This window comes from Odocoileus virginianus, chromosome 2 (genome assembly GCF_023699985.2).
Source record: "Odocoileus virginianus isolate 20LAN1187 ecotype Illinois chromosome 2, Ovbor_1.2, whole genome shotgun sequence".
NCBI classification, from domain to species: domain Eukaryota; kingdom Metazoa; phylum Chordata; class Mammalia; order Artiodactyla; family Cervidae; genus Odocoileus; species Odocoileus virginianus.
Window position 1 is genome coordinate 24802146 of NC_069675.1, and position 12692 is coordinate 24814837.

The following is a 12692-nucleotide window of genomic DNA, read 5'->3' on the forward strand; positions in this document are numbered from 1 at the left end:
GCTAATTGTTTAGATAATTTTAAATAAGGCAGAGAAATAAGTCTGTCTGGGAATAAAACAAGGATGAGTCCCTAACCTTGAAAGTGAAAGTTGCTCAGTCATGTCTGACTCTTTGCGACCCCATGACTATACAGTCCATGGAATTCTCTAGGCCAGAATACTGGAGTGAGTAGCCTATCCCTTCTCCAGAGGATCTTCCCGACCCAGGAATCCAACTGGGGTCTACCTGCACTGCAGGCGGATTCTTTACCAACTGAGTTATCAGGGAAGCCTGTCCCTAACCTTAATATATAGTAAATGATAAGTACTGACTCAAGCTCAGCATCATCAGTCATCACCATCATCACCTGAATGAAAACATCTACAAACAATAATTTTTTTAAAAAACCCAAGGAACACCAGATCCTGGCTCACAAAGCTCTACATATTTGAACAGCCTCATTCAACTTCATCTTATACCATTCTACTCTTTACTCGAAATGCTTTTGTATTAACTATTCCCATTGCTTGGGAAGCTGTCATCTGAGCCTTGGCTTACTTTAGTGTAGGGAGAAAGAGAGACTTTTCCTTATACTAAACTTTATCACACCAAAACACATAAAAGTTATCTGACAGTTTATTATTATCTAGATGTCCTTTAAAATACAAACTCTATGATATCAGGGACAAACTTTATCCTGTTCACTTCTTTATTCCCACATACACAGAATAAGGCTGGCATCCCAATAGTTGGCTCAAATATCTGCTGAATAAATGAACAACTTATGACTTACCAACTCCATTAAGTGCACCATTGTAAAAAAAAAAAAAAACCAGGCTGACACACTAAGAGGGTATAGCAACTGGGAAGCAAAGTATAAACAAAAGTGCTTTCCAATCACAAGAGAAGCCCGTTAGAGCCACAGGTGATTCCCCTCCTTAGCTTCTTCAAACAGGAATGAACACATTCAGAAATCTCCACATCCCATGGTCAAAGCACTGATATGAAGATACTTTCTACTGAAATCTGCAAGCAAAATCAAATCTGGTAACCTAAATATTACCCCAAGAGAGAATTTTTTCCCAATATTCAAGAACAAAATCAAAGATAGTGTTCAAAACCTATAGAGGGTTCAGGTTTGTATAATGTGGTATGTAACTGAGGTTAAATACCTTCTCCAGGGGATCTTTCCAACCCAGGGATTGAACCCAGGTCTCCCACATTGAGGTGGATTCTTTACCAGCTGAGTCACAAGGGAAGCCCAACTAGTTGTGTGGCTATGAACAAATCACTTGATTTCTCAATGCCCAAGAATGAAAATAAAATCATTGTAAAAATGCTTTGAAATTCAATGAGACACTATTGCCTGGATTACTATTACAAAGAGAGAGAACAATGACTGTATATTATATAAGTACCCAAAGCTCCTCATTAGATAATCCCCAAAACACCTCATCATGGCCTCATAAGCTACAGTCCCTTATTCAGGTCCTCACATACCTCTCTTAGTTCTACAGTGATAAATGTTTCAAATTTAGACCCTAATAATTGTCTCTCGGTTCAGAGAAACTCTGCCTTACCACATCACACTCTCAATGGTCAGAGTGTCTCTACACAGGCACACAGGAGATGTTCAGGAAATCGTTTGCTGAACGAATAAATAAAGACCAATTAGCATTGGTGCCAGCTACCCCATATTAGCTGTGCTTCCAATTAGGCAGAGAATTGAAAAACTAGATGTGGAAAAGAAGGCTAAAAAACCCATAAGGCTCCTCAATGGTGAAGCCACTGTGCTGTGCCGAGAAAAAACAACAGCCCAACCTAGACTTCTGACTATTCAATGAAGCTTCTGTCTACTCCCCAGCAAGGAAAGCTTACTTCACAAGGAAGTGATTTCAAAACTCCAGAGTTGTTGCTGTTTGTGATAATGAAGGAACTGAGAGGTAAAAATGGAACCATGCAAGACTCCCAAGAACAATGCGACAAACGCTAGTTGTTTGTTTTGGTTCCTCATCACACGATCCAGGGAAACGTCGCTGAGTAAAGCGGTCCATGGCTGTCTGTGCCAGCCCCAGGTGCTCACCAGCCCCAGCCATGGGGAATTCCAAGCCTGCTTTGGTTAGCTAGTGCCTCTCCACTAAAACAGCTGACATCCGCTTTGTCTGAGGTCTTTTGTTTTACTTCACTCCAGTGTCAAATTAATGCAAAATACACAGTGTCTTTAATCTTTGAGTACATCATAAAAATTGTAACTTTCTTACAAGGGATTCAAGGTTCTTCATAAGCCAGTCTCACTAAATGTTATTAATCCACAAAAGACTCCTAAGAGATTGGTTTACCACTTCTGAAGGAAGTTCACTAAAAATGTATCCAACATCCCTCAATCTTTCATACCCAAAATCCCCAGACTTTCCCAATCAGAAACTAGTAAGCAGCATTGTACTAGGAGTACAATGGAAATTGAAAAAGGCCTTAGAAAGCTAAATTCTCTTCCTTTATCAAAGGTGACACAGCAGCCTAGAGAGGTTTTCATGGCTTTGCTAGTGTCAACAGAGCTGGGAGGTAGAACTCAGCTCTAACTTACACCTCGATATTCTTTCCTCTACACTCTGAGGGAGGCGGAGGTTAAGGATGGGGATGTGGAGGGAATCAGATCTTTTTTATTTTCCTGTTTATCAGTCAAGAAATAGTAGAAATTAAAAGAAAAAAAATTAAAAGGCTGACAGGGAAGAGGCAAGAGAATCTGGATTTGGTTTGGTTTTTCTATGCTAAGTGCCACAGCCCGAGTCGCAGAGTCGGACACGACTGAGTAGCTAACACTTTCATAGCTTGAGTCTCTACCAGAAGTAACAGAAATGAACAGGCCAGTCCATGGCTGCCTTTTAGGTCTTTGTGTTGTCTTGAGAAGATCACTGAAGCAAATTATTCTTCCATAAACAGATTAGTCCAATTTCTATCCACAAAGCTATCTCACTGGTAGTGGGTAAGGATTCTAAGATAAGCATAAAACCCAGACTGAAATCAAATTACATATGCTGTATACCCAACTAATTGGTCATTAGACTATTTTGTGCCAATAAATCAGGTCCCCTGACTACAGAGTGGCTTTCCAATGGATTATCCATCCACCTAAGGACAGTAACAGAGAGCTATTTTTTGTCAAGTTCTGATTAGTTATATAATGATCGTTAATTGAGAAATGTTACCTTCATTTCCTCAGACTTTTTCAGTAGGGTTATTTTTCCTAAATTAGAGATTTTTCCAAGCTCCTATTATTTCATAAGCTAAATTCTCCAATTCTCCACTCCATTCATTCTTCAGTCAAGTACTGTTTATTATTTCAAGGTTCATGTTTATTATTTCAATTAAATTAAACAGGGACAGATGGGCAGGAAGGCTGTGGGCATGTACATACACATTTAAAAAAGGAAACACAACCTTGAAGCATGGAGAAATTTTAAGCCTGAAAAACGATTTGCCCAAATGAGATCCAGTGAGAAAGCTACATATCAACAGAAGCCATCTGAACCTCCCTCTTCACCATCAAATATTGTTGAGGTTTACTGCAGGCTAAAACATCAGGGGCTACTGTAAAGCCTCAGCTGCAGGCACAGGCAATGACAACAATGACCAAATAGAAATTGAATTACCAGTCAGCAAGCCATGGGGAGAAGGGCAAGATACGGTGGATTAAAAAAAGAGTGGTTAGATGGATGTAACAAACTGTTGGTTTTCTTATTTAATATAACCATTCCCTGAGATCAGAAGGAAAAAATTAATATTAACTCTGAGATTTTACTAAAAAAGCTGAGATAGAAGCTATTCACTAAGAACAAGATCCCTCTGTTACTGAGTCTAAAATCATTGAGAATTATTATGAGAACTTTAAAAAAAATGAGTATTCAAAGTTTCAGAAAGAAGGTAATATTTTACCCAACTATGGAGTAGACTTAAAAATAGAAATTCAAGGATCACAAGTCAAAGACACAAAGATTTAGACTTTAAACATTAAAACATTCTAAAAAATAAAGAAAAAAGAAAAAAAATCATTAAGACATTCTAGTTTTCCTCAAATCCTTCTAATCTACTATAGAAATGGGAGAATTAAAGGATTTTTTTTAACCTATATAAAGTATTTATATGGCTTCCAAGAGTGGAAGATCACTTAATTTGTTCTTTTTTAATTATTAATATTTCAAGTAAAAATCAGGATACTCAAATAAAAAGTATCTTAAGACACATTTGCCAAAGGAGATGAAAATAAGGCTGAGAGAAGATTATATATATATATATTTTTTTTAAATTTAGCATTGAATGACTTTTCCCTCAAACCTCTACAGTATGTTCTACATTTATTTCTTGCTCAATTGCATATTCTTTAGAGACTTGATCTTTCAGTCTCCAGTAGAGTGAAATTATTTTTTATTATTATATTTCAAAGGTACATAAGAAGTTTTCTGTTGAATTGTAGTAGTTATAATTAACTCATGAAAGTTGAAATACATATAAAAATTACTTCTGTCCACCATAATTGTTGATGTCCATGTCAGCACTAGCATTCTATAACAAAAATCGCTAAATGTCAGCAGTTCGGTTTTTCAGGCCAATTATGTAAAACTGATTGTAATTACTGCAGTAAATATTCATGGATTAAGATACATTTCAATAAGCAGAGCAATTCAAAAAAATGAAGAGCAAGACAATATCAAGTACTCATGAACCTTCCTTCTAGATTTTGAACTACAGAACAATTTAATCCCCTTAAGAGTTAAGCTTTTAATTTCTGGTTGAACAGATGAAAGCTAGATGCCCTGGTTTGGCACCCTAGTTTAGGATTCTGTTCATTTTCTTTGAAAGAATAACCTGAAATACTAAAATGATAGCACATAAATAAGCATATATGAATTTCATTAGAAATCTGAATTTACAGTTGTAACTTTAATGCATTTAACTACTAATCAAATGCTTAAGCAGAGAATTATGCATAGGAAGGTGATTATTTTTTTTAAAGAGTACATATATATTTCATCAAATTTTAAACAAAAGTACCATATAACATATCAGATTCTTAGAATCTGAGAAAATTAACTCAACATATTAAGTGTGTGTGTGTGTGTGCAAGTGCTGCTTTCAAAAAATTCCCAGAAAAAAGAATAGTGTCTCCCACTCCTATTTATTCTTAGATGATTGTTTAATAGTGAAGTCAGTTTACATTTGAAGACATTCTGAATAATCTTTTCAAAAACCAATTCAAACAATGTGGTTCATGTTTAACTCTTCGGTTATTTACCCATTAATCTCTTTAAGTGCTTGCTTCCTTCACACAGCTGTAGTTCAAGAGGTGGCCAGCAGTTGGCCTCCATTTCAGTGGATTTTCATGAAAGTCCAGATTTCTTTCTGCAAACTTTAAAAATGCTGTATGCCTAAATAACTTTTTTATAACTTAAAAGCTTTCAAAGAATCCAAAAGAAACACATTTTTCTTTTAAAAATAAAGCCACACATACTGCAAAGATGTTCTCTGTAAAACATTCTGTTCAGCAGATCTGAGATGTCTCCAAAGGGATCAAGAACCACTTGGTTTGGAAGCAATAGTTGGGAACTCATAACAGGTTGGTTAAAAGCCAACAGTGACAGCCATGAGGAGTTCTTTAATGCAGATCAGGGGTGGCTGCAATACTAGGCACTGGGCTTTGCCTTGTCTTCCTACTCCATTTATTTGGAATGCCTTCAATCGTACTTTCAACTACACAATACAGTTGTTGAAAAGCCTCTGTCCCTGGTCTTCTGTTTTTTTTCTCTTTTTAAGTTCTTCCCAAAAGACTGCAATCATACTATGATATTTATGAAGACAGCTCAGAAGATATCTCCGTTTCTGTAATATCACCCACACTAATCCATCTCCCAGTTATGACAAATATTTTCACCAGGATATGCTACCATCATCTCACACTAAACACATACAAAACAAACTTAGTCATCTTTATCAAATGAATCCCCTCTTTCAGTCCCCTTGCCTTTGTTAATCTCAATTCCACTTTTCTGGTCACTAAGAATTAAACCACAGGAACAGTCATGGACTCCCTGGGGATCTTCATTACACACATTCTGTTTGCTTCACATGGCAGATTGCATTCTTCAAAGATGGCCACCACTGTATCTCCCATCCAAATGTATTTCTACAATATGATCTTGCCACTTTATCATCAAATGGTAAAGTTTAAGTCTAAAGCCCCTCCCCTTGAATCCAACTGGCTTTAAGACTCACTTAGAACCAAAACAATGTAACTGAAGTAATGCTATGAGACTTCCAAGGCCAGGTCAGAAAGGACCATGCAGTTTCTTCCTGGTTCTCTTGGAAATCGCTCTCTAGAGAAAGCCAGCTGCCATATAAGAATTTCAGCTACCCTACGACTGCCATGCTGAAAGGCCACATGCAGTCCAAATGAGGCCCTATCTTTTAGTTATCCCACCAAGGTGCCATAATGTGAACAAATCTGTCTTGGACCCTCCTGACCAGTTCACCTGTCAGCTGAATACCACCAACTGATTTCAGTAAATACCCCAAGGAGAAGAATCACTCAGGTATGCACTGCCCTAATTCTTGACACATAAAATCATAAAATAAGAGATGTCCACGGCTTCCCTTCTAAGCATTCAAAATGTCATGTGTAGAGTTGTTACTACATGGGGCTAAACATTAATTGAGATGTCACTTCTTTCCCTCCACTCCTAGAGCCATCATCAAAGCTTGTATCACCTCTGCTCTAGATTATTAATAGCTGATGCCAGGCTCTCCTCACTACTATCTGTCACTACACTCTACCTAACCTAACACTTCCAACTGAAAAACTACTTTGATGTACCAACACCATAACCATCTTCAGTCTCATAATGTTTTACACTTGTACAAAACTTTATAATATAAAAGGATCTTCATAAATATCTATTTTACTTGATCCATATAAGAAAGACCAGAGAGCTCTGTCAATAGGGCAAATATTCTCTTCCTTACTTTATAAAGAGATCAGAGGCTTAGGAGTTTCAATTTTATACAACCTCACTGCCAGCAGAACTAAGACCCTGTGTCATAGACCATTGCTGTTTCTCTATTCTACATGCATCCTGAGATCTATTTCAGACTAAAAAAATGTTCAGTGCCTCTTTCCATCCCTACTATAGCGACTCTTGCTTTCTAGGCATCCTTAATAAGGCTTTTTCTATTCAATGGGATGTTATTGCCTAGTAACTCTACCACCACCACAACAATCAGGCTGGCTCACTTACTCACCTAACAATCTGCCATGCTGATGACAGCCTCTCAATATTTATTTATGAAGTCTCCTCCTTTCTCCTCCTATCTACTTAAACCTTACTCATGTGTGTTAGCACAAATTCGACCTCCTCCATTAAGCCCTACTAACCTATCCCTGTTGCTTTCTCTCTGCTCTCTGCTATTCCTACAGGATTTGCAAATTTCACCCAAATTTTGACAATTATATTAGATCATCTTGTTCAAGTGTCTTGGTCTCACTTTCCAGACTTGTATTCAGCTAACACACATCCATACAGAGAGCAATGCTGGGTGCTTACAGCCACTGTCTGTTCTGAGCAGTCAGTGCCCATGACATACCATTTGTTAAATATTTTGAATTTCATCCCTGCTTATTTCCCCAACTAAACCATAAGCTCTTTAAGAGCAGGAAGTTTGTCTCATAAAGAAGTATCTCAGCCTCCAAACCAAGCATAGGACTACACACACAGCTAGTGTTCAATACATACATTTACTAATTGATCTGAAGGAAGTGAAGTGGATTGTGCTGTGAGAAAAAAATATTCTTAAGTCATCTCTACACTGGAAAGAAAGAGTCACAAAGATAACAAAATATTTTCAAGATCAGCAGTTTAATGTCAGGGACATTTAAAAATGTATCATTTAAAGATATTCTGTGCAGCCCATAACTGTCGAAAAGTTTTATAAATGTTTTTACCAGGAATGTGAAAAAATGTTTCAAAAATATTCAAGGAGTAAATGTCTTAAGGGCCCAAAATAAAATGTTTGCTGAGGCTACATGGCTGGCAGAACTCTGCTTCATTTCAAAAAGTTTCCAGGCAATGGAAATGTTTTCTTGGAAAATACTACCTTTATTTAGAGAACACTTGCCATGAACACTTAGTCATTAAGTAATTTAAGGTTTCCTCACAAGCTCTTTGGAGGAAATCTATTATATGAATGAATGAAATTATCAGCCAGCACCTATAATGTAAAAAAAAACATTTGGCTAAATATATGAAATCTACCTGAGTATTTTTCCAAGTAAGTGGGAAAATCTTTTATATTTTTTGGCCTATTTACTGTTCTTTTACATTTTTCTGTAAGATAAAATTACAAATAAAAACACAAATCCTTAAGTGTTTCTCTGTCTGTAATGCACACAAATCCAAAAAAACTGGAGGGCTTATTTTATTCCACAAGCCAAGTAATTTTCAGACAAAACAGTGATTTCATTCAATGAAAATAAATGTTAAACTTCAAAGCTATTTTTAGTAAGATCTTTGAGTTTGCGTCAAATCACCTTTCAATGAGGGAGCAACTTGGTTTGGACATTTCACTCCATCATCTGCAGTAAATCATACGGTGAAACCTAAGAAAACAATTTCTTCCAAGAGTTTTGAAGCCAACTAAGTCTTATTCTTTTAAACATCAAAAGACAGCTAAATTCTACTTCAAGCGCATGGCTTGTACATGTAGTCTTTTTAAAACGTACACAAAGGGATACTTGCTTTGTTTTACCTGTTTAGGATTTCAGTGAGTTTCACAAAGCCAGTGTAAGCCAGTTCAAATGCTCCTCTGTGCCTGGACTGTAAAAGGTGTTGTTTAAAGTAATCTCCTATTTCTTTTACCTTCAAAACAAAATCAAAAATAAATATTCAACTTAAGTTTACACTGACAGGTGTATTTATATCAGTAACCACTTAGAACTCAGGTCTAGATGTCTGTTTAGCGCCTACTATGCAAGAGTTAATATTTTAAGCATTTTGACACAATCACAATTGATTCTCACAATAATTCCATGAAAGAAGCATTATTATTATCTCCACTTTACAATGGGGAAAAATGAGGCCCAGAAAGACCAAGTAACTTATTCAAGGTCACACAGCAAGTAGATGGTAGAAACAGTGCATAAACCTAGGCAATTTGGCTCCAGAGTTGACCAAGGTTTAACAGCTATGCTAGACCTGCCTCCCTATGCCAGCTTCAGAGATCTTGCTGTTTTCTCTGTTAGCTCATATCATTCAGTACCAACAGCAAACCACAAAAAGTGACACCCTTCACTCACCTAGGCCTAGGTGAAATAACTACCTATTTTTTCCCTCTTCAAAAAATGTTTTTCTATTATGGCTAAAATATACATAAAATTTACCATTTTAACCATTTTTAGGTCTACAGTGGCATTCAGTATATTCACTTTGTTGCACAACCACCATCTATCTATAGAATTTTTCATCTTCCCAAACTAAAACTCCAACCTACTAAACTATAATTTCCAAAACTTACCTTTTTATACACACACACACACACAATGTTAATGGCCATGCAAGATTTAGGGCAAAGGGCCTCCTAAAAATTGACAGGCTTCACTCTGAGTCAGAACCACAGAGCTTTCCAGTATGCTACCCAATCGCTTTCCTACGTGCTGCCTTTCTCCATGCAAGTTTAAACAATTAACAAATACGACAATGTATTTTAAAGAAGACATGGTTGACAATTAGTTGCTGATGAGGTTCTCTACAGCATGAACTGTTAATGAATGGGTTGACTGTAATTTTATACCATAAGATTTGGTAGCTGATCCGCTTTAGAAAATCAAGATTTTGTATACAACCTCAGTACCTCTTGATCCAGGTCTTCCCAGCAGGTCACAGAACGGTGTAAAGTAAGCTTAACCCAAAGAGCTCACACATGTTTATCCAGAAACAACTTCTACCCTAGTACGGTGACTGGTGTTCTGCACACATTAGAGATGATAAACAGTACAAAGAGCAGTTAAACATGTGACCATGGGCAACTGCTTCAGTCTCCTCATCTATAAACTAGGAATAACAATAGCACTTGCCTCATAGATTGTGTATTAAAGTGAGTTAAAAAATCTAAAAGCTCAGCATAGGCCCTTAACTCATAAACCCATTCAGTTCAACTCCATATGGGCTTCCAAACAGAGAAAAGGTAAAGACATATTCTAAACTCAAAATATATACAATTATAGAAAGATGGGTGATACATTTAGAGATATAAGAATCAGACATGAGGTCAAGAAAGAACCAAAGCAGCAGGCTACAACAGAAGTTTTAAATCTATTTAAGTTTAAAACATTTTAATATCATCAAAGAATGGCATGTTGTGCTCTTCAGCTAAAGTTTTCAGGTGAAGATCTGATGATACCCCTAATTTTTAATATTTTTGATAAGCTACACACTACTAGTTGTCACCTGGAGAAGGGAAAGGCTACCCTCTCCAGTATTCTGGCCTGGAGAATTCCATGGACTGTATAGTCCATGGGGTTGCAAAGAGTCAGACACCACTGAGTGACTTTCACTAGTTGTCAAGGTAAGCCTTATCATTTTACCTTCAATATGTAATTTCAGAGTATATTTTGAACAGAATTATCAAGCACTAAATCTGCATTTAACCCCCAAGACAGACCTGTAGCTCAATAACCTTACAAAATAGGACCAAAAGAAACATCAGTTACTTAACTGGTTATGACCATCATTTCCATTACTCAAGAAACTAAAGATTTCTAAGAAGGTGTTTCAAGGCACAAAAATAAAAACAGGAAGTCATGGAGACGGGTCTCTCTATATCCTGAATTTTTTTATATTACAGATACTAAAACATACTTCAGGAAAATAAATGTTACCGGGAAAGTGCTTCTCTGTGGATTTACAATCTAGTTCTCAAAAAAGATCAGATGTTCATTGCTTCCTTTACCTTAATTCCCTTCAAAGGGGCCTAAACCAAAAAGCATATAATAAAATCAAAGACCTCAAAGTGAATGAGACAAGTGGATGATCTCTCTTCTCAACCCTAGGTACTCCAGGCCTTAGAAAACAGTACGAGATTCTAAAGATATATGTAAGAAGTAGACAGGTTTTCTTATTTCAGTTTGCACTTAATTTCCCAACAAACCTACCTAGGTAATATCAAGGTTTAATATGAATTTTTCCCTTTAAGGAGAGTATATTTCTATTAGTCAGACAGTAAGGACTTCTTTAGAACTCTGTCAAATGTTTAGTAGCTCAGTGTTGGGGAGACAAAGAACAAAACAAGACGTCTGTCCTCAGAAGGCTTTCAGTTCAGAGAAAACCAATATGCTGGATGGTACCTACCAGGAGCTTAACTGTACTAAGAAATGAAAGTTCTTTTTACATTGAAATAAATTATTACAGTACGATTAATGGCTTGATGTGAAGAACTGACCCACTGGAAAAGATCTGGATGCTGGGAAAGACTGAAGGCAGGAGAAGCAGGAGAAAGAGGATGAGATGGTTGGATGTCATCTATGGACATGAGTTTGAGCAGGCTCTGGGAGTTGTTGATGGGAAGGGAAGGCTGGTGTGCTGCGGTCCTTGGGGTCACAAAGAGTTGGACACAACTGAGCACCTGAACTGAACTGAAGATTAAAGGCTAGACTTTAAACAGGTTATACTTGGGTGAATCAATATGAAAAGATAACTAACATGAGAAAGAGCTGGGATATAAGAATGAATGAACAAACACTTATTAAGTACCTGTTACCTCCCAGATACTTCATGGGGTCTTTTTATATGAATGAACACAGACTATACAGGAGATTGATAGCAAACCTAACTGAATGGCCTCAAGGTTTCATGCTAGAAAACAGTGGAAGAAGACAGGCTTGCCAGGTAGGGATGTACCTATCACACAAGGAGTGGGAGGGGTCAACCTGGCAACGTGGTCCATGAGTAGCTAGACAAGGAAAAGGAGCCAAGCCTTCCCTTGGATGAACAGAGTACAGGGAACATATTTAACTCTGCAGAAACTTACAACAATAGTAGAATCAGAAAAAGAATTTTTTAATTTAATTAAAACAATGAAACGGTCCTCTGAAAGTTCACGTTGATTGTCTTTTAATCTATTTGATGCCAACCTCCTATTTAAAGTTCACAAAAACATTTCTTTCTTTTTTATTTTTATTTTTTGTGCTGTGCTGGGTCTTCATTACTACACGGGCTTTCCTCTAATTGCGGGGAGCGGGACCTAGTGCACCAGCTTCTTCTGTTGCAGAGTACAGGCTCCAGGGCACACCGGCTTCATCAGTTGTGGCTCCGAGGCTTTAGAGCACAGGCTCAATAGTTATGGTACACGGGCTTAGCTGCTCCGTGGCATGTGGGATCTTACCAGACCGGGATCAAACCTGTGTCTCCTGCAGTGCAGGAGGATTCTTTACCACTGGGCTACCCAGAAAGCCTCAAAACATTTCTTTTACCATGGATGATGTCTTTATAAAATATTTTCTTAATGAATAATACATATCTCAGACTTTTTGGAAGGGAATTAAAGTATCAATAAAAATTTTTTCAAAGGCCACTTATTTCTAATCTTAAAATTAGATTCTAGTCACTAGCTCTTTGGGGGATGGTTTTGGTCACCAAAGAAAAGCTATGACAAACCTAAACAGTGTGTTAAA

The 12692-nt window shown here is 37.1% G+C and overlaps 1 protein-coding gene across 6 annotated transcripts in view; it reads right to left on the bottom strand.

Moving 5' to 3' along the window:
- THADA (THADA armadillo repeat containing) overlaps positions 1 to 12692 on the bottom strand; it is a 330140-nt gene that overhangs the window by 255431 nt on the left and 62017 nt on the right. For all 6 annotated transcript variants that reach the window (XM_020878085.2, XM_070477517.1, XM_020878083.2 and 3 more), the window contains one exon: positions 8774 to 8883. In XM_020878085.2, the coding sequence (XP_020733744.2) occupies positions 8774 to 8883 (110 nt within the window). The remainder of the gene's footprint in view (positions 1 to 8773; positions 8884 to 12692) is intronic.